Here is a 23,717-nt window from a genome sequence, read left to right on the forward strand (position 1 = left end):
ATGAGTCATTCAATGAGCCATTGAATCATGTTGTTAGATCCCCTTACGATACTTGTGTATTACACGTCATGTCTTTTGTCTTGAATCACAGTATGTGCCAAAAAAAATAGTTATTCTTTTATTTCGTATTTTTTTTCGCGTGGGAGGAACTCTCGAGTAAAGAAAAAGAGAGAGAAAAAATTTCCTCTGACCACCAAGTGAGCGGAAACGAAGCCTGGAATTGGCACGGGCAGGTCGAGTGTGTTGGCGTAAGTGGCTCTCTGAAAACTGCTACTGATTGGTGTATGTGTCTGGTGAGGACGGGTCAGGGTGTGAGTGTGTCTGGTGAGGACGGGTCAGGGTGTGAGTGTGTCTGGTGAGGACGGGTCAGGGTGTGAGTGTGTCTGGTGAGGACGCGCCAGGGTGTGAGTGTGTCTGGTGAGGACGGGCCACGGTGAGTGTGTCTGGTGAGGACGGGTCAGGGTGCGAGTGTGTCTGGTGAGGACAGGTCAGGGTGTGAGTTCGTCTGGTGAGGACGGGTCAGGGTGTGAGTGTGTCTGGTGAGGACGGGTCAGGGTGTGAGTGTGTCTGGTGAGAACGGGTCAGGGTGTGAGTGTGTCTGGTGAGAACGGGTCAGGGTGTGAGTGTGTCTGGTGAGGACACCCTTCACACCTAAGCCCTTCATCACTTTCCACACCTACCCCCATGCAACGCACTCCACACTTTCCCATGCAACACATTCCACACCTGCCCCACTGCAAGACCCTCCACACCTGCCCCTTTGCAACACCATCCACACCTGCGTGTTGTCATCATTCCTCCTTCATCTTTGTACTTCATACAGATTTTTCTTTGTCTTTGAGCTTTACACAATAACACTCAGGCATTTAAAAGATACACGCGCTGAATGAGGAAATCATGAATGCAGAGAGCACACAAGGGATGAAAAGGTTGTATGATGGCAAGAAAATTCACGAGATAGGGCCTTACAAGTATAAAACCCTCCCTGTGCTTTACAAGTATGTAATCACACACACACACGCACACACACACACACACACACACACACACACACACACACACACACACACACACACACTACGTTATGTACATTAGGGCAAAACTAGAATGTGCTTCTCAAATATGGTGACCGAATTCGGAAACAAAACCAAAAAAACAGAGTACTGATACACAAGGCCTATTGAATGTCAACAAAGATGTTATCGGAATTAGAAGAGATTAGAAACGTTAGATTGGTCCACCGTAGAAGAACAGTAAGGGGTGATATGATCACATTTTCTAAATTTTTAAACCAGTTTTGTTTTGACGTCAACAGCGAACAGGTCTTCGAAAGATGGAAATGATAGAATGACCAGAGGACATAAGATGAAATTAAGCAAGTAACTTGTTAGGGAAGATGTATGTAAGTACTTTCATGGTATTAAGAGTGGTGGATGAATAGAAGGAATTGAGTGGTGAAGCTATGAATGGTGATTGCATACAGTATTTTAAAGAGTTATATGATAGTAGGGGAATTTAAGAGATGGGGCCCTCACGAGTGTAGAACTCCCTCCCTGTACAGTACAAATGGGTGATTACAAATGGGTAATTAAACGCACATTAACATAAGACAAGCAACTTTAAATGTTTATAGCAGAAACTACAACACAATTAATATAAAGTAAAGATTTTCAAACATAGAACAGCAGCACAAACATCGATCACACTTGGTTCCCTTTGCGTTTGAAAGCCCTAAGAGAAGCACAAGTCATCCATCAGGACACATGGCGAGCATTTCTTACCCTAATTCAGCGACGTCCTGGTCAGATCAACTCACATCATCATGCACATTATAACCCCGTGTATGCCGGGGTATGACGACGTTCAGCTGTATAAGCCCACACACCATACACCTCTACACTTAACGTTCTTCTGTTTTCATTTCTTTACCTTTTCTGGCCAACGTCTTTACCGAGAGAGAGAGAGAGAGAGAGAGAGAGAGAGAGAGAGAGAGAGAGAGAGAGAGAGAGAGAGAGAGAGAGAGAGAGAGAGCACGTCATACCTTTTGTACACAGTTTGCTTGAAATGCCTGCGTGAGTTTTTGTTTTTTAAAGTAAACTCTTAAACTCGGTCGCTGGAACTTAAAGCCATACACAGAGGGTGCACTGTGGATAGACCTTTAATGATGAAGGTGATGCAGGAGCAGCAGCGATGTAATGGGTCCATATCTAGAATATCCATCCATTGCTTGGGCTCCAGGGTTCGATGATGTAACCATATTTGGGTATCAGTATTCACTTGACGTTCCCCTCTGTAAAATTAGTTTATATTTTCCTCATGCAGTTAGAAAAGGTGTTGAATTGTAATGATTACAGTTCTACTGGTTCATGTGTTGAAAGTAAATGTTTGACTGAAACTTGGTGGTTGTTGGTTTAGGAGCGAAACAAATAAACTTGCCAAGTTAATTTTGGCAACGCGTTCGAGTGCTTATCAGGTGGTGATGATTTTAGCAGTAGCGTTTGAAATGTTGGAATACTTCATTCCTCCTACCCGTGTTGCGAGGCCAGACCCGGTCACGACTGAAATCCGATAACGGTAGCGTCTCGCCTGTCCTGGAGCTCTTTGCCAGATGCGCGAAAGTCGTCATCGTAAGTGCTTGAATATCTTTTGAAAACTTGTTTGCCTTTGTTATCACCATATATCCGTAAAACTCATATCTCGCTTATCAGTGAAATCACCAAGCGTCGTGGATGGTGATTAGAGGGAGTAAAAACTTCCATTCAAATCCGCGGCGGGGATCAGGTAGTACATGGGCTGGCAACTCGCGTTCATCCTACTCTGCGCCGACCGGCATGCGCCAGGTTCTGGGCTCACAGCACAAGTTGGCAAGCAAGGGAGTGGATAGTGACTGTGGGATAACGGAGGGGTTGTCGCCCAGATATCTGAGGAGTTATTACAGCCCCACCGGGATTTGTTACAGGAACCGTGTCTAACATAATCAGTACTAATGATTAATCAATTTTGGAACCTATGCCGTGCCTGTCCTTCAGTAAATATTGATAAGGTGAGTTAGAAAGGTAGCATGTGGTTGTGTTTTGTGGCGGCATCTTGTTTGTATGCCCCGCCCTAAGGATTGGTAGAGGTGATGTGGCCAAGTATTTTCTAACATGTTGTGTGACACTGTGTTACGTGGGTGGGTAGGACGCGAGCACGTGACACGGGATCTGTTTACCAGGTGTTGAGCCCTTCTTGGGTCTTCTCTCCCTGCCAGGTGTGTTAGGTTACCTGGTAATTTGAGTCACTAATAAAACTTCCCAAGAGACGATTTTTAGTCAGGTTAATTTTCTAAAGTATATATATCAAAGTAGTTTGTAGCGAGGGGATGTGTCGTGCGCTAGAATTTGGCGTGTCAGGAAGTGTCATCCATACAGTAAGACGTAACATGTTTGACGTAATTCTGTATATCATATAGTCTTTGCTCCATTGTAGTTGGTTGAAATATCAAGAAACAATATACGAAGGTTAAAGTCGAAATTAATTGGATATTCAGGGTTGTATATTATGACCGCATGGTTTACATTTGCATTGGTAACACTAGCGCTAATTTGGGTTGGATGAGTACCTTATTTGATGAATCGTATTCATGGATACCAAATTAGTAATAAGTTGCGATGTTCTTAAAATTCACGTTCTTAAAATTATGGACAGTGGGGGACGTCCTCGTGCCCTGTAATAAGGTTAGTTTGAACTAATTCGAGTTCCACTTCCCTGGTCCGAGTTCATTAGAATTTTGCCCTCCGGAGGAGGTAATGACTCCGTCTTGAGACGCTTTTAATTGCGTCACACGATATCACCACGTTCCCTCCTAGGTCACAGTATTTACACAATTCCATGTTTCATTTTGCCAAACTGTGTCGTGTGTACAACAAACCCCTTATATGTTTATCGCAGGTAGATGTTGTGTGTGCTGCTGTGTGTACCTGCCATAGACCTTCATGCCCTGAGATTTGACGGCTGTCAACTTGTATTTATCATAGCTTTCACATTTATGCCTTGACAGCCACGATGACGTAGACTGGCTTGACAGCTGTGATTCTGCAGTTGTCACGACACACACGGAAGCTGACAGCATTGACAACAGTGATCATGACGCGCACGGACGCTAATGGTAATCTTGACATTTGATTTGCTTTTTCTTTTTAGTCACATGCTATGACAGTCTTGAGGGTTGTCATATGACAGTACTTGCCATGACAGACGATAAGCTTTGTCGGCAGTCATGATGCGGTTGTCATTAGAACCAAACGCTGACCTTTATGACAACTGTGATCATAACAGTTGTCATGGTGACATCTTTGATCATAAGAGTTGTCATGATGCCGTTCGTGCTCAGAAGTCTTGACAGCTGTCATACTGAAGTTCTTGAGATCCCCATACACCCTTGACAGCCTTGACGGCTTCCATCTTGTCTTAATGACATCAATTCCTACATGGATTTGAAAGCTGCGATCCTGCAGGTGTTGTATAACACCCAGCCACATATTCTTGACAGTTTTGATCCTGTTGGCGTTATGACGACCACAGTCTTGACAGCTGTGCTCCTGCATGTGATGTGACACACCTGCATTGTCTTGACATTATCCTACAGGTGTCGTGACACCCCCATGCAGTGTTGACAGTACTATCCCGCAGGTGTACTGTCAACGTAGTATTGACAGCTGTGCTCTGTTGTGTCATGACACCCACCCAGGCTTAGAGGCTTGACAGTTCTGTTCCTGCAGATGTCATGAAGGATCCACACAAGCTTGACACCTGCGATGCTGCAGGTGTCATGGCATCCATTCACACATGCTTGACAGCATTGATTCCACAAGTGTCATGACACCCCCAACACAGGCTTGATAGCTGTGATCCAACAGATATGACACCCATTCACTAAGGCTTGACACCAGTGATGATATAGGTGTCATAACACCCTCCAGCACTGGCTTGACAGCTTTGACCCTGGTGTCATGACACCCATTCACACATGCTTGACAGCTGTCACCCTGCAGGTGTCATGACACTCACCCACACAGGCTTGACAAGTGAGATCCTGCTGGTGTCATCACACCCATCTTCACAGGCCTTGACATTTGCGATACTGCAGGTGGCGTGACACCCTCCCACACAGGCTTTGGCAGCTGTGGTCCTGCGGGTGTCATCCATCCATCCACTCGTGTAGGCTCCTACACTCCCAAGTGGTCGGAAGCCTCCAGGTCCTCCACAGTGTAAGGCTGCCTCAACCCACATGCAGAGGTCACGTCCAGTTTGGGCCCGGGAATTCTTACGTCCCGGATGTTGACAGTGTTCCATGCACATCCGGGCCTCTTTGTTGAGTCTCCGTGTTTTGCGTTATACCAGCGTGTCGTGTGTATGTTGTGACGCTGTGTTGCGTGTGGTGTCTCATCGCAGACATGTGATCACGTGTACTCACTCTACTTACCCTCTGTTTAACATTCAAAATGTTACGTTACCGTGACGAATGCACATTTATGTTAGTTGTCAAGAAATGTTACACTGTATCGTCTGATGTACGGTAACTTTATACATTTTATTGATTGTAGTGAAATGTTACATTTTTTGCATCTGATGTATGATATATACACATCAAAATAATCGTAATGACTTGCGTTCGATGGCCCACGTTAAGCTAGAACAAGATGAATTGAGATACGTATTTTTACGCAAGTGTTGCGAGAAGTGTTTCTGTTCCGTGGTTGTCTTTATTGACACGGCGGGAGTTAAGAGAGGCAGGTACTTAATATTCTGGACATTTTTGATGTTTCCCAAACGCGAAAAGGCAAAAGTTATTGCAGAAGTTTTCCTTTGATATTGTGCTGGGGGCGGGTGGGTGGTAGCCACGCTAGATCTAGCCTTGGAGCTAATAATGTTTACCTCTGTAGGAAGCGGTTTTATTTTTCATATTTCATTTGTAAACTTATTTTGTTGAGAGGTACGGGATGATGACCTGCGTCACTTTCAAGGGTCCTGGGGTGGTAGTAGGGCGAGGGGTGTCGTATTGCTGTATGGACTATGATGGTTCTTGACGATGTTGACTTGTCATGGAAATGTTAATCTTAGTCTTAGATCAATGTTACCAGAAGGACATGTGAACACTGTAATGTGAATGTTCCCGTTTAGTATAATATTGCCATGAACAAATACACGTAATTACGTCTTCCCTTTCCTGTGAACGAACACGTCATTGACCAGTATACATAATGTCGCTGAAACTTTGAAAGGAGTTCAAGAAGAAAAAGAAGAAAAATCGTCAGACATCAGAAATGTAGAAGACGTGACATCAGGGATATGCGGTTATATATAGCCTCGCCCGGGGGGTGTGTGTGACGGCCGGGTTGAACTGACATCAAGTTGACATTGTGACCCATCGTGGTGAAATACCGAGACGAGAGACACATCCCCAACAAAACGAGGGTTTACAAAGACCAAACTTACGATAAGATAGTAGGAGTTAGGGGTCCAGTAGTAAGGTGGGGAGGAAGGGCGAGGAGGACGAGGCTCCACAGCAGGAGCAACAGACGGACGGACGGACGAGGCCGGGAAATTCAATAGGTTGTTATAGAGTCTGGCCTTAACCTTGACGGCTCACCTGACAGCCGCACGTTACCGGCTGACGTCTGAGGCCTCGTGGCACAACCATCCTGGTCCTGCTGCACCTTCCCCTGACCTTGATGTCTGCCCTGTTGCTGACCTGGTCTTCCTGCACCTTCCCCTGACCTTGTTGTCAACCCTGGTGCTGACCTGGTCATCCTGCACCTTCCCCTGACCTTGTTGTCAACCCTGGTGCTGACCTGGTCATCCTGCACCTTCCCCTGACATTGTTGTCAGCCCTGGTGCTGACCTGGTCATCCTGCACCTTCCCCTGACCTTGTTGTCAACCCTGGTGTCGACCTGGTCATCCTGCACCTTCCCCTGACCTTGTCAGCCCTGGTGCTGACCTGGTCATCCTGCACCTTCCCCTGACCTTGTTGTCAACCCTGGTACAGACCTGGTCATCCTGCACCTTCCCCTGACATTGTTGTCAGCCCTGGTGCTGACCTGGTCATCCTGCACCTTCCCCTGACCTTGTTGTCAGCCCTGTTGCTGACCTGGTCATCCTGCACCTTCCCCTGACATTGTTGTCAACCCTGGTGCTGACCTGGTCATCCTGGACCTTCCCCTGACCTTGTTGTCAACCCTGGTGCTGACCTGGTCATCCTGCACCTTCCCCTGACATTGTTGTCAGCCCTGGTGCTGACCTGGTCATCCTGCACCTTCCCCTGACCTTGTTGTCAACCCTGGTGCTGACCTGGTCATCCTGCACCTTCCCCTGACATTGTTGTCAACCCTGGTGCTGACCTGGTCATCCTGCACCTTCCCCTGACCTTGTCAGCCCTGGTGCTGACATGGTCATCCTGCACCTTCCCCTGACCTTGTTGTCAACCCTGGTACAGACCTGGTCATCCTGGACCTTTCCCTGACCTTGTTGTCAGCTCTGGTACAGACCTGGTCATCCTGCACCTTCCCCTGACCTTGTCAGCCCTGTTGCTGACCTGGTCATCCTGCACCTTCCCCTGACCTTGTTGTCAACCCTGGTGCTGACCTGGTCATCCTGTACCTTCCCTTGGCACGAACCGCCGAGGTCACACGGGTCAGTGGTTCCGGCCAAGTTTTCTGGCACTCAGGCTCTGACCTGGCCCTGCGTGGCACTCTGGTGCTGACGCAGTCCTATGGCATCCTAGTAATGACCTCCGACCCCCTGAGTATGACGGTTCGACCCTTGAGCACGAAGGTTCGACCTCTTAGCACTACTTTACCCTTGAGGATCAATGGTCATAGGTTCATACATAGGCTATGGTGCGGCTGTGATGACGAGGTTGAGGGCACTGACTGTTGTGGTGTATGGCTCAGGGACGTGCACATGACCCTGTGACACTGACCCGGTAGCGTGGCACACACACAGAGATCAATGCCATTCCCCTGCTCTAGAAACGCGTCGGTCTGCTGGATTTCGCAGACGCTACTGAGATCGTTCGCGGAGTTCGATCAGGGCGTTCCTTTAGTGGCCATGGTCCTGGCACTAGTCTGTATGTCGGGTTGAGTCCTCCATGTGGGCCAGTCTGGCGTTAATCTATATCATCTGTGTAGTGCATGGAAGGCCTTTGTGTGTGTGTGTGTGTGTGTGTGTGTGTGTGTGTGTGTGTGTGTGTGTGTGTGTGTGTGAGTAATGGTGCAACATTAATTGTCAGTTGTGTTACGTTGAGCCGGTCATGAGATGTCTTCAGTTATGCTAACGTTCTTCTGTTGCACTAGGATATTCATGTACAATTCCGCCCGATTATAATCCCTCCACCACGACGGTGCGACGTTCGAGCACGACTGTCCGTCTCTGTAAGCACGGCAGCGCGACCTTTGGATGATGGACTTACACCTGACCGTTAAGGGTTTGGGCAAAGGCTCGGCCATCATACTCCAAGGTCGCACCGTCGTGGTTAAGGGGATTAAAACATTCATTTCTAAGCATTGTGGCATATACAGTGGGTGAGTTATTGAATTAAGAGTTGTATCAGGGCACATTATTTCCAGTAATTGCCTTTTATTGTGGATGGTCGTGTTTTGTGGTGGATAGTGTTTATCACGGGAGGCTGAGTCGTCAGTGTGGTGTATTAAACAATCACATGGTGTAGTGAAGGTCCTTTGCCACTCTGATTTGCAATCGGGTCCTCATGTGTTGCTCTCCCTCATCGTGACTCATGTATGATATTTGCCCTGGATCATTGCGACGCATTCCTGGTCGTTTTCGTTCCGTCTGTTCTGCGTCATTCTTGGGCGAGTTGCTGTGTTTTTCCTCTGCATTCGTCGTCGCGTCAGCCTGCCTCACTAACACACTCCATGTGCCGGGGTCATTCTGAGCCTGTGGACGATACAGAGTATCGGACTCCTTCCTCTTGGCTCGTGACGGACCAGTTTTAGTAAGTAGTGTGTTCCTGATCGAATGGATTCTCATCCTCTGTTGAGCCATTCTTAGTGTGTTTCACATCATTTCTAAATCATAATTTTGTTTTCGTTTTTGCCTATTCTTTGTTTATGGGGTTAATTATACTCACTTTTGTTTTTGGGCCTGTATCGATTAATAGCAAGTATCGGCTATTTTTGGCCTGTACCTGTATATATCAAGTGTCGGGCTATTTTTTGATCTGTATCGATTAATAGCAAGTATCGGGCTATTTTTGGCCTGTATCTGTATATATCAAGTGTCGGGCTATTTTTTGATCTGTATCGATTAATAGCAAGTATCGGGCTATTTTTGGCCTGTATCTGTATATATCAAGTGTCGGGCTATTTTTTGATCTGTATCGATTAATAGCAAGTATCGGGCTATTTTTGGCCTGTATCTGTATATATCAAGTGTCGGGCTATTTTTTGATCTGTATCGATTGATAGTAAGTAGTATCGGGCTATTTTTGGGCTGTATTGATAATTTTGAGACTGTCCTGGGACATTCTTAGCGTCTAATTATCAGCTGGTATTGGCCACCTCGTAGACTGAGACAATACCGATCTACGTAGGTGGTATAGTCATAACATAGCCTTGTAGCGCGGTATTTACAGGCTCCCCTTGGTCCTGGTGTCGGGCCATTTATGGCGTCCCACTCTTCATGGCGAAGGTGATAAGAGGCAAGTATTCATGGCGTGGACGGACCATTTCTAAAGGATGTATCGAACGTGAAACTAAGCCTCACTCTCTCTTTCTTTTTTTCCAGACACACTTATTTATTCAGATACTATCACTATGTTCTCTCAGGCGCTGAGGCGAAGCTATCTTGTGTGCTGTCGTCAGCCCACGAACTGTACGAGTAACTGGGTCGAGAGACACTGTCGTTATATGTACTATACAACAGCAACAACAGATATAATGAGAGATTGATTATCATTGTTGATGTAAGAGGATTATTGCTAGAGTCACTGATACATATTGATTACCAAAGTCTGTTGAAATGTTCATAAATATCCCGGATATGTAATCCGGCCTCAGTGGTGACGACGATTGGGCTAGGCTAGTAAACCAGTCAGGACAGCTCGATTATCCATCACTCTCTCTCTGCTGCAGTCTTTACTGCCTCGTTTACCTCTGCTCACCTTCATCTGTGGTTCTTGATTGCTACCCTTGAATTCATATGGCTGAGAGTAGGTGCTGGTGTAGGTATCCTACAGTTAGGTAGATACCTCCTAAACGGACGAACATCGGCTCCGATCCCAGCGCCGCTGTTACCAGCGTTCCTGAGGGAAGGAAGTGCATAGTGTCACTCGTGTCCGTCCGACCCTCGGTGACTCACTAACAGGCTTCCATAGACCTCAGGAACTCCCCCATCCACTCGCCAGGAGTTACAGCAAGACTTCATTTCTATACCCCCCCAGGAATGTCTTCAACGCAAGATTCGGATACTTTTATATCATATCGGGATTTGAAAGCACTGGGATGAAATGGTATAAGGTAAATTCATATAATCACCAAAAAGGAAAATGAGACCTGGCCGATCCTGGACGGGAGAGAATGTTAATTATGTAGCACTGAGAAGGAGGCCCTACCCAATCTCAACTGATCGCGTCTCGTTCGTTACTCAAACGAGGATATAAGTTAAACTCTTAACCAAATACCTTCGGAGAGAAAGAACCTTCTCTTACCTGACCATCCCACTCCAATGACAGCAGTTGAGAGCCCTCAACCTCAGATGCCTCAGAAAGTTACAAGAAGGCAGGAAGGAGGTCCAGATTGAATGAGAGTTCTCAGACAAAGAAAAGGCGGAAGAATGGTTACGTATTTATGAAATATATGAATATTGACATCTTAGTTTTTAATGATTATGATGTATATGAGGAGCTGTCATTCAACAGAGAATTATGTTAGTGATAAGTGAAACGATGAGCAATTCTACTTGATCAAATTACAAAATAAGCACTTGTTTCCCATTGTCTGGTCAGATTCAAAAGACTTGACTTCGTCGGGTGATCTAACTGTGCTCATTTTGCAAACATTAAAAGCTGGCAACTATATGTATACATATATACAAATTCGCTATTTCCTGTGTTAGCGAGGTAGCGTCAAGAACAGAGGACTGAGGCTTATAGGAAAAAATCCTTCCTTGGCCCACTTCTCTGTTCCGTCGTTTGGAAAAGTAAAACTGGAAGGGAGGATTTCCAGTCCCCCTCTCCCACCCCTTTTAGTCGCCTTGTACGACACGCAGGGAATACGTGGGAAGTATTCTTTCTCTCCTATCCCCAAGGGAATATATATATATATATATATATATATATATATATATATATATATATATATATATATATATATATATATATATATATATATATATAACGTGTATACAGTATACATTTCTGTAATTACATCATTGTCTGTCAGCGAGTACTGACAGCTAATTAACACCCTTGACGTCAGGCAGCATTTTACGGCAAGGTCATGTCAAGTTAAATACCCGTGCTGCCTCTGACCTGGCTGACATTTAACTCTTATTGAACTGTGGTGTATGGAGAGGCTGATGCAGGCGGACAGACAGACACAAGAGACACAAGAGAGTCAGACAGGCCTCCCAGACGGAGTCAAGACACCGATGCCAAACGCTGTATAACCACGTCAGGGCGTCGGGAATAATGAAGGAAGAGCCCGGACGGACGGCTGCGTGGGACTGAGAAGGGAGTTAAAGATGAGAGTGTGTGGCGTGAGGCAGGAGGGAGAAAGGAGGAGCACTTGGGGAGTATGAATGAGGGAGACTGACGCCTGCATGTAAGTGGCTGGGAAGGCTAGGAGGAGGAGGAGGAGAACCGCTGCTGCCGACAAGTGAGTTGCATAGAGAGTGTGAGCTGGCCGGACCGTCGTGAGTGAATTAGGGTGTGTGTATGTGTGTGTGTGTGTGTGTGTGTGTGTGTGTGTGTGTGTGTGTGTGTGTGTGTGTGTGTGTATCATCCCAGGACCCCTTTTCCAGACGAGAATGTACTTCCAGTAATGTAGCCTCGTCAGAGGTGAGTATTCATTCGCGGTTTAACCTCATACAGGCGTAAACAAGCAATACCTTGTTTACGCCTCCGGGGAGGAGACCAGGTCGTAGAAAATACCTCGCAGGATCAACATGTCCGAGGGAAATGTTGATGGGAGATGTCGTAAGGTAGAACGAACATGACTATGTCACGCATCCCATCACCAAACGACAGGCAACCCCCACCCTCACATTTTGTTACGAAGACAACACAAAGGATAAACCTGAGCTCCAGCCTCTCGACTTAATCATGTTGGTGGCACTAAGGCAACCCTGAGGCTTGCTGGGTGTCACACCAGAGGGATTGTGCCATTTGCTCTGGTGTTGTCATCACGCGTGGGAGTCATCTGTCCCTGGGAGTGCTCGATGCCGCCTCACTTTGACCCAGCACTACCTGGTAATTAACACAGCTCTTACCGCCAGCGCCAGCCTCCCCCCCCACTCCCTTGTTGTTGCTGACACCACTGACAGCCCCCAGCCCTTTGTCCCCTGGTAACGCTGACGTCGTTTTCCCGTGTCTAGCAGCTATTGCTACATTCCTCCTCCTATAGTATTACATTTCGATATTACATTTGTTGCTGGGGAAGGATGTAGGTCATATATATGTCTCCTGTAAGGCCCAAAACAGCTGATACGTCTTGTAAGGCCTTAGCAAATTCAGCGTATCTTCTTGTATGTGTACGGCGTGTATGTTTTATAGCCATTATCTATGGTACTATGTTCCGCAGCATCCATTATTCTTATCTTGTTCATAGGAGCTATTATCATTTGTGTATATATATATATATATATATATATATATATATATATATATATATATATTTATTTATTTATTTTGCTTTGTCGCTGTCTCCCGCGTTTGCGAGGTAGCGCAAGGAAACAGACGAAAGAAATGGCCCAACCCACCCTCATGCACATGTATATACATACACGTCCTCACACGCAAATATACATACCTATACATCTCAACGTATACATATATATATACACACACAGACATATACATATATACACATGTGCATAGTTCATACTGTCTGCCCTTATTCATTCCCATCGCCACCCTGCCACACATGAAATAACAACCCCCTCCCCCCAAATGTGCGCGAGGTAGCGCTAGGAAAAGACAACAAAGGGCACATTCGTTCACACTCATTCTCTAGCTGTCATGTAATAATGCACCGAAACCAGTGCTCCCTTTCCACATCCAGGCCCCACAGAACTTTCCATGGTTTACCCCAGACGCTTCACATGCCCTGGTTCAGTCCATTAAGAGCACGTCGACCCCGGTATACCACATCGTTCCAATTCACTCTGTTCCTTGCACGCCTTTCACCCTCCTGCATGTTCAGGCCCCGATCACTCAAAATCCTTTTCACTCCATCTTTCCACCTCCAATTTGGTCTCTCACATCTCCTCGTTCCCTCAACCTCTGACACATATATCCTCTTGGTCAATCTCTCCTCACTCATTCTCTCCATGTGACCAAACCATTTCAAAACACCCTCTTCTGCTCTCTCAACCACACTCTTTTTATTACCACACATCTCTCTTACCCTATTATTACTTACTCGATCAAACCATATCACACCACATATTGTCCTCAAACATCTTATTTCCAGCACACATCCACCCTCCTCCGCACAACTCTATCCATAGCCCACACCTCGCAACCATATAGCATTGTTGGAACCACTATTCCTTCAAACATACCCATAATGTATAGGGGAGTGGAATGCGGCTTATAGAAATGAAAGAGGTAGATCATTCAAAAGTAACTAAGAAGTATAATTAACCTGTGCTGTTAAGGCGCGGTGATCTCCCACGGGGGAATGATAACATTAATTAGAATGTATTAACGCAGACAAGATTGCCTCCGAGACCTCTAGCTGAGAGAGAGAGAGAGAGAGAGAGAGAGAGAGAGAGAGAGAGAGAGAGAGAGAGAGAGAGAGAGAGAGAAAGAGAGAGAGAGAGAGAGAGAGAGAGAGAGAGAGAGAGAGAGAGAGAGAGAGAGAGAGAGAGAGAGAGACGGTATGGTTGAAATAGCTTTCCGGTAACTCATTTTTATCGGCTTAAGTCGTGACTCACCACAAATTAGAATGAAGACATCCATAAACGCTGCAGGTGAGCGCCTGGAAATGCATTTAAAAAGACTCCCACATAAATGCACTACGCCATCTTGACGTACAGGCGAGAGGTGTGATGGAACACAGTGACGGTGTGGGGCAGTGATCAATCGCCTCCGGCAATGTATATAATTTTCTAGGAATGTATACGATTTTACTCGCCGAGTAGCCGGACGAGGAACGAGCACGCCGTCCAGAACCACAACCTATAACCCTGCAGTGCTTGGGACGAATCACCGTTTACATATTCGCCTCCTGAGGGTTAGGGTAAAAAAAAATGGAAAAGAAAGGAAAATATGTGGTCTAGTGAGTGTGTGCAGTGGGAGGCAGGATGATGGAGGCCCATGTCAAGGAGAATTGTCTCTCGGGCAAGGCTGAGGTGTGGCATTGGCCGCATGTTGATGAGGGCTGAGGCTTCTGGGTGAGGTTGTGATGAGCGAGCCTGGTGTTGGGAGTCGTGAGGTTTAAGGATGAGAGAGCCTGGTTCGAGGTGCAGGGAGGTTGGTGTGGTGTGTATGAGGAGTGGGTTGGAGGGGGAGGAGGGGTCGTATAGGTAAGGGGAGACTGGTGTTACGCGTGTGATGGGAGGGTAAGGGGAGTGGGGAGTTGGTATGAGGGTAATGGTGACGAAACTTTGAGTCAGGCTAATCTTAAAGTTCTGATGAAGCTCGAGTCAGAAGAGCGTGCTGTGGTAAGAGCCTCAGAAACAACAGCACGACAGCTGTGGTAACTTGAGCAACAGCAGGACAGCTGTGGTAACTTGAGCAACAACAGGATATCTGTAGTAACATGAGCAATAGCAGGACAACCGGAGTAAAATCGGCAGCAGCAATAGAACAGCGACTGCAGCTGGAACAATAGCAGCAGCAGCAGCAGCAGCAAGAACAGCAGGACTAATTGCTGCAGTTTCAACAGAAGATACAGCAGCAGAGCAACAACAGCAGCGGAGTGGCAACTTCAAGAGCAACAAGAACAGCGGCAGCGGAGCAGCGACTTTTCGATTCATCACATCATCAATAGCGTCAGCAGTGCCAGTAGTGAGGCCAGCCATCAGCTGCTCCAGTAACAGCAGCAGCAGCACAATCAGCTGCACCACCTACCAGCAGCAGGAACATCCTTCACAGCGAAAATCGATGTCATCGGCAGACCCACCACCGCTGTGTGAAGCACATCGCTCACACCTATTGGCAGAGTTCAGACAGACACGTCTAAATCAGATTGTATTTACGTGTTATCCAATAACATACGTGTTCACTAGGGGAGGGGGTCAAGAAGCCCCTGGAAGAGAGGTGTGGTGAGAGCACACACGGTTATAATGTCCGGTGGTAGGGTGTGGTGTCAGCCACAGGTGCCAGGATAGTAGGGGTCGTATTGTGGCACCCTCACTGCTCTCTGGCACTACTGTACAGAGTGCTGGGGGAGGGTGAGGGAGGGCTCCCTCCCGTTGCCTGCCTGCCGGACGCAAGACCACACTCTCTGCTTGCTGTATACCACTGATGTGTTGCTTTATAGTGCTCTCTTGGGCAGCGCCAAAGCGACATTAGTGTTTGCCGCTAATGGTGCTGGTGTATTCGTGTCTGCTGGACGACTGAAGTACATTACACCCAAGTGAATGACTTGTGAAGTCGTACCTGGGCGAACGACTAAAGTACATTTTGCTTCTATGTAGGTACCGGTGCTGTCAGATCTACCGGACGACGGAAGAACATTTCAGCAAACATGGCGTCCTAGTTTACCTTTCATTCATCTTTCTCCTTTTTCTTGACTGCATTTCGAGTTTGTTGTTGCTTCTCCACCAGGTCATCCATAGGTGTGAGGGGAGGGGGAAGGTCTCGTGACGTGAAACGGCGCCACCTTGCGATACCCATTGAACGTAATGGATATCACCAAGTCTGCGAGACGGTGTTCAGGTGCTGTTGGTATGATCCGTACTATCCTTGAACCGGAGCACGGGTTCGAATCGTTGTTGTTCTTCGTAGAGGCTTGGAATGATCCGTACTTCTCTGGTATCGTGGATGTTATTGTTTGAGAAGTTGTGGTAGGCTTGGGTGTTGCATATATTTCCTTGTTTGGTGATACTCTTAATGGATTGAGGTCGAAGGAAGCCAGGGGAATTTGGATTTGTGTATATATAATACGCAAGATATATATATATATATATATATATATATATATATATATATATATATATATATATATATATATATATATATATATATATATATATATACTCGTACGGACTGGTATACATTCACATGAAACACCCACTGCAGTGTCCGACAGTTTACGGGCACCATGAACCATTTGATATTTACAAAGGCAGCAGTTGGTGCCGGGGAGGCCCAACACTTCTACTTTAGGTTATAATTTCTTCACCCCCCACCATGTCTTGCTCTCTACCTTGCTGTGTGGTGTTAGCGGAGGACATTACCTGAAATAAAAGCTGCTGTGCCTGTGAGTGTGATGAAAGGATCCCTCATTCATGTTGGAGGAGGTCCGTTCTCGCTTCCACCACCCACAGGGGTATGACGGAGTCCTCCGGGGACCCATGCCATATGGGGGGGAACTTAAGTAATGCCACCTGGAATAGATCACGGTTCGCCCCTGCTGCTCTAAGGCTTTACCAGATACTGTTGGGTAATTCAGGGTATTGTAAGGTCGTTCTAGTTGCTGTATGGTCCTATTGGCTTTCATTAGGTCGTCCTAGGTACTGTATGGTCATCCTGGCTATAATTAGGTCGTCCTAGATACCGTGTGGTCATCGTGGCTATCATTAGGTCGTCCCTGATATTGTATGGTCATCGTGGCTATTATTAGGTCGTGCCAGTTATTGTATGGTTATATCGCCTACTGTAAGGTCGACCCAGGCCTTGACTAGTGTTGAGGGGTGCCAGATGTTACAACATCGAACTGATAGTTATAAAGTCCTGACTTCCGCTGGGTCGTTACGGATACTGTATTTTTTGCAAGGTCGTTACGGATATTGTATTTTCGCCAGGTCGTTACAGGCATCGTAAGTTCATCTCGACCCATCGTCTGAGCCAGTGCACGATGGTCCCAAACACCGAGGGCTCGTGCGCGGATGTGATCACCTCTCCCACGGTATTCTCGTGGCTCCGAGGTACTCCTCACACCTGCCTGGCCTGGTACACCTCGTCCCAGTTCAAAATACTGCAGCACAACCATTTTATGTATTGTCATTGCTTTTGGTCATACATCCTTCTCTCCTTTCATTCTCTGTTTCCCTCTCCCCAACGAAACCATGTCCCTTCTCCCCCAACATACCCTTTACTCTTCAGTCCTAACATAACCTTCTCCATAAACCATGTACCATCTCCCGCTCACACACTTACTCGCACCGCAGCTCTCTACTCATCATAACCCCCGCCATACACCAGTGTACTTTTTGCATCTGGATCGTGTACGTGTCCCATTTTCCCCACACCTCTTCCCCACCCATTGCCTCCACACACCATCTTCTTGCTAGTAAGCACCCACATTTCCCCATGCACCCATTTCTTCCCCACAAACGCCTTCTTTTCCACATAGACCCCTTCCTATCACACGTTACCTTTCCACATTCCCGAACACCGTGTTCCCATCCCACTCACTGCCCTAGAGATCCCCTCCCATACACACACACACACACACACACACACACACACACACCCGGACCGTCCCCTGGTACGTACCGTGTACCCTTCGTTAACTTAGAATGAGAGGTTATTGATTGGTTGGCCGGGGAGCACGTCCCAGACGCTGGCTGACTGGCTCGGCCGACCGGCGTGATCTTCACCTCTCTGTTTACATCTGGATCCCGAGCTTCGAAGATCACTTGCAGGTGGGCGGACGCAGTAGGCCCCAGGGCAGCACCAGTGTACACGGTCCTGTAGGCATGACGTTACGACCCTTGAGCATGACTGTACACGGGCATTTAGGCATGGCGGTACGACCCTTGAGCATCACTGTACACAGCCCTTTGGGCATGACAGTACGACCCTTGAGCACCACTGTACACGGCCCTTTGGGCATGACGGTACGACCCTTGAGCACCACTGTACACGGCCCTTTGAGCATGACGGTACGACCCTTGAACACCACTGTACACGGCCCTTTGGGCATGACGGTACGACCCTTAAGCACCACTGTACACGGCCCTTTGGGCATGACGGTACGACCCTTGAGCATCGCGGTGAAGACTTAGAGCATGGGAGTATGGCCTTAGAGGACGACGGTACGGTCTTTGAGCACAATGGTACGGCCCCTATGTACGACGTTACGGCCTTAGAGCACGGCGCTACGACCCTTTGAGCACGACGACACGGTCCTTTGAGCACGATGGTGCTTCACTTTGACGACGATACGACCCCTGGGGACGACGTTACGACACGAGCACGACGATAAACCGTCTTTGAAATATGACCAGTAAGGTTTTAGGTCGAAGACCAGACGATGATACGTCGTACTCAAGGGTCGCGCTCATCAAGGATTGTAAACATCGTACTCGAGGGGTCGTACTCGAGGGGTCGTGCCGTCGACGGTGCTCGGGAGATTAAAGCAAATAAAATTGAGGTCTTGGATCCCTCACGGTTATCCCCACGAAAGCCAAGACATTGGGTGTGAGGGATTACGTAAATACACCAAGTCGCTACAGTGTGGGAACTTGAGTCTTGAAATGACTGTGTCTCGTGTGTCTCGGGTTCTCGAGATCGAGCACCTCAATGGGTATGTCCAAGACGTTCCAGATCATACTGAAGGATGTTCCAGGTCATACTGAAGGACGTTCCAGGTCATACTGAGTCTTTGAATTTATTTGTTTCTTCACATTCAATTTTTTGTCCAGCGTTAACTTTTTTCAGTGTTAACTTTCTTCATATTTAACATTCTTAAGATTTAACTGTTACTTAGGATGTGATTGATTCTATAGTATTTTGATGAGAGACATGATCAGCTTTACGTTTACAGGGATTTGTCAGATGGAACAATATCTTATCATTCACGATTCATTGGTCTCCTGAAAATAGAACTTCAAGAAATCGTGAAAAAAACCGTTTTCTTTTCAATTTTTTCCTAACATTCAGCGACAGATTCGGTTCAATATACTGAAAATTTTCGTTAACTATTCGTAAAAAAAGAATGAAATTAGGAAATCGGAATTGAATCCAGTTAATGAAATTGAGATTTAACCAGAGGCTTGTCTTCTGGAACCGGCTTAGCAGGACTGCAATTAAAGGCCGCAGGAGGCGGGGACGTTCTCGACTTGAGATCGGAAGCCACAACCACCAGAGTGACTCACGTCTTCTCAGGTTCACGGGGGCCTGGATTATCCTTGACGTTTTTAACGAGTGGCATATTGTGGGCCGCGGCCGTGATCATGCAAGTTATGTAGTTAGCGTCTTGAGCAAGACGTTGCTAACCATCCCCGGGTACGACGCCTCGGTCTTTGACTTTAATAAAGTGGTTGTCACGCCATGCTCAAGAGGTTAAGAAGAACCAGGTCTGATGAGTTCATTATATATATATATATATATATATATATATATATATATATATATATATATATATATATATATATATATATATATATATTTTCCCTGGGGATAGGGGAGAAAGAATACTTCCCACGTATTCCCTGCGTGTCGTAGAAGGCGACTAAAAGGGAAGGGAGCGGGGGGCTGGAAATCCTCCCCTCTCGTTTTTTTTTTTTTTAATTTTCCAAAAGAAGGAACAGAGAAGAGGGCCAGGTGAGGATATTCCCACAAAGGCCCAGTCCTCTGTTCTTAACGCTACCTCGCTATCGCGGGAAATGGCGAATAGTATGAAAAAAAAAAAAATATATATATATATATATATATATATATATATATATATATATATATATATATATATATATACACGTATATATGCAGAAAATCATAACAGATACGAGACTTCATGCAAGCAGACACACCACGAGGAAAAGGAAACACGAGATTCCTGACCACTTTCGTGCATTGCCACTGGTCCCTGAAGACGAGGAAATACACGAAAGCGCTCAGGATTCTCGTGTTTCCTTTTCCTTATGGTGTTTCTGCATATATATATATATATATATATATATATATATATATATATATATATATATATATATATATATATATATATAATAAATTTGTGATAGATTATAATCTTTTGTTCTAATATCGTAAGGTCTTGGTACATGCCACAATGAACGAAATGCTGTTCTGAAAGTCGCCCAGTCTTCAGCGAGGTACACGAGGTCCTGGCGTTCAGCCAGGATCTCCTCCTCTTCTTGAACTCTATATAAACGTTAAACTTTGTCCCGCCGAAGAGCAGAATATTCAGGTCAGTCACCGGGAGTAACATTGAGTCATATATACGGCCACGTTGGCTGTCGGGGGAGTCTGGCTGTTCATGACGCGACGAATTCTAAATCGGGCGTCCAGATTTAGAATATTCTTTCGTTTCTGAGAGGACCAGAGAATATTGCCTTAGGAAGTCAGATTTGAAGGGAAAAGCACGTAACGTGATGGAACATGGTGGAAGTTTACGTCGGGCGATCCTGCAACACGGAAAGAAAATAAGGGAATACAATCTTACTTCCCGCCAAACTGAACTGCAAATACCTCGGCTTATAATTGTCCCTCCACCAGGAGTGTGTTACTCGCTCATACGTGGCGGCGGCGGCAGACGACCGTGAAAACGCGCTTTGCTCCTGGGCTTCAGCTCCACCGGACTGCCGAATATATCGATCTAGACTTTACCCTTTAACGCGGAGTCATGTTTGGGGGGCCTTGGCTGTCACGACTTCCCGCACGCCGACCTTGACACACTGCCCGGGTCCGCGCCACCACAGGAAGGACCTTGACGTACTCCCCTGCCCGCGGCGCCTCTATAGGAAGGACCTTGACGTACTCAGCCCGCGCCACTACAGGAAGGACCTTGATCTACTGCCCGGCCCGCGCCAACACAGGAAGGATCCATTCATCGCCGGGAGTTGGTGCATCGTTGGTACAACATCTGTCCGTGGTTCCTCAAGACCCGGTGTGATGAGAGACGAAACCCACGGAGCAGAGCGGACCCCCTGCTCTCCGCTCTAGCGTCATGTAGTCCTGCTGTAACGCGAGTGTTTTACAGTGGAGCCAGATATTAACACTCATCTGCCTATCTTGCTCCGTATCTACGTTGTTATCAATGGCTGTGTTTCCTCGTCTTTGAAATTTTTCTTGAGGTCCTTTTTAGCTGATTTGCTTAATTACTCCCAGTACGCTGATTTCTCTGCCGGTATCATGAAATCGTCCATCATTCTAATTACCTTCACCACCCGAGTCCGGGGGTACGATGGGTGGGTCTGATAGCCCGACCTACGACCAGAACCATGTCGTGTTAGGTCGTACTTCGGTCGAGAGTTGTGCCATTGTGCTCAAGGCTTAAAGCTTCATACTCAAGGTGTGGGCATTCTGTCTTATGGACAGTCAGTACTTTGATGTCTCGTATGGAACTTCCATGGCGTAACGGTTAGCGAAGCTGATATTATGAACCACTTTGCACCCGGCTTCGAATCCTGGGGAACATAGACAACTAAAAAGACGGTCCAGCTGTGTAGATAAAGTTACCAGCTCAGTATGTCCATGATGGGTACTGTAAGGGTACAGGGGTCTTCCTCACTGGTGCTCGCTCTCCCTGCCTCTCCCTGTGGAGTGTGGTGGGGGAGCGTCCAAGATACTGGCGTGGCCACGAAGGGTGGGCCACGGATACGGCACTCATCACGCAAGTTTGATGAGTTCCTGGGGCTGGATTTGCTGGAAATACCTCGAGGATACAACCTCTAGAAAATGGGAAGAGCAAAGTTGAAGCCCATTAGCACGAAGGTAGGATCCTTGAGCACAACGAACACGACGACGCTTCAATATGACGGCACAACCTGTGACCTGGCACTTGAGAGGTCACTCTCTCATACCCAAGGGCATTGCCGTCAGGTTCAGTAGGTCAAGGACCCGATATTTTATCTCGCTTGGTTTTTAACAATCTGGGAAAGCAGGTATGTGAATAAACCTTGCATGTACGCCATTGAATATTTATCCCCTTTTGCACATGGAATACGTAACTGGGTATTCGCGGAACCCAAACTTGTGAGCGAGTTGTTAAGAGTTCCATAATGATGTAAGTTTACTGCAGTGTACCATTACTGTTCCCGCTCCTGTCTTTAACTTGAGCAAAAGTGTAGAATTTTTATTTTCTTTTCTTACTGGTCAACATATGTTTTTATCCCCTTTGGTTAGAATTATGAAACGAGATGAATACGTGGTTAACGTGGTGCCTTGCTATGGTGGTGGTGTTGGTGATGGTAGGCAGTCATGGTGGCGGTAACAAGTCGTACTTGTAACAGTGATGTGTTTGTGATTTATAAGTCGTGCATGTAACAATCTGTTGTGTTTGTAACAAGATGCTATTGATAGTAACAGGCTGGGTTAAGGGTAGAGGGTCATACGTGCGGTGTTACCGACAAGCTTTACTTGTAGTGGTGGTGCAGGAGTGTATCTGTCGTGCTTGTGGCGTGTTGTACCTGTAGTGGTGGTGCAGGGGTGTATCTGTCGTGCTTGTGGCGAGCCGTACCTGTAGTGGTGGTGCAGGGGGGGTATCTATTGTGTGCTTGTGGCGAGCCGTACCTGTAGTGGTGGTGCAGGGGGGGTATCTATTGTGTGCTTGTGGCGAGCCGTACCTGTAGTGGTGGTGCAGAGGTGTATCTGTCGTGCTTGTGGCGAGCTGTACCTGTAGTGGTGGTGCAGGGGGGTATCTGTCGTGCTTGTGGCGAGCCGTACCTGTAGTGGTGGTGCAGGGGGGGTATCTGTCGTGCTTGTGGCGAGCCGTACCTGTAGTGGTGGTGCAGGGGGGTATCTGTCGTGCTTGTGGTGAGCCGTACCTGTAGGGCTGGTGCAGGGGTGTATCTGTCGTGCTGGTGCAGTACCAGTGTTGGTGACGCCATGACCTGCCATGATGATGACGATGATGATGATACAAATGAAGCGAAGTTATACATTAAAGCACATGATCAACAAATCCCCTGGGAGGAGGTGAGACTGACTGCCGGGGGGTCTCCTGGGCGAGGGAGCCGTCTCTCGCCTCACTCTGGGTAATTGGTTCACATTGTTCTGCCTTCATGGGTTGGAATCCCGGCCGTTGAGCTCTTGTAAGACCGGAGAGCAGCCGTAGCTCAGACACGCCCCCTGAACACTGGAAGGATTGACGTTCCGTGGGGCGCGAGATAGATTGTTTTGGGTTATGATATAATGGTTTTGCTCCCTCCGCTCTTGGCCTCACGGAAGTAGAGAGAATGTACGTGATGTTCCTAGTAGTCACGTGTCAGAAACACGTCTCAGGGAGTGACGCACGGTCCCATGAAGTTATCTTTTGATCGATATCATGATGTAGACATCACCTGCACTGGTTAGTACTGTCCTCCTGACGTAGGAGTGTTGATGTGATGGCCGGAACCATCTTACACCCTCCGCGTCTGTCGGTTG

General features: G+C 47.0%; 1 protein-coding gene across 21 annotated transcripts in view; it reads left to right on the forward strand.

Annotated features, from left to right (window-relative positions):
• The first annotated feature begins 2,855 nt into the window (after positions 1-2,855).
• LOC139755367 (uncharacterized) overlaps positions 2,856-23,717 on the forward strand; it is an 876,210-nt gene continuing 855,348 nt past the window's right edge. For 13 of the 21 annotated variants that reach the window (XM_071673556.1, XM_071673555.1, XM_071673557.1 and 10 more), the window contains exon 1: positions 2,858-3,043. In XM_071673556.1, coding sequence (XP_071529657.1) covers positions 2,987-3,043 — 57 coding nt within the window. In that variant the 5' untranslated portion in view covers positions 2,858-2,986. Of the gene's footprint in view, positions 3,044-23,717 lie in introns of all 21 variants that reach the window. The other 8 variants (XM_071673553.1, XM_071673567.1, XM_071673560.1 and 5 more) reach the window with 2 other exon arrangements.

Source organism: Panulirus ornatus, chromosome 19 (assembly GCF_036320965.1).
Source record: "Panulirus ornatus isolate Po-2019 chromosome 19, ASM3632096v1, whole genome shotgun sequence".
NCBI lineage: Eukaryota > Metazoa > Arthropoda > Malacostraca > Decapoda > Palinuridae > Panulirus > Panulirus ornatus.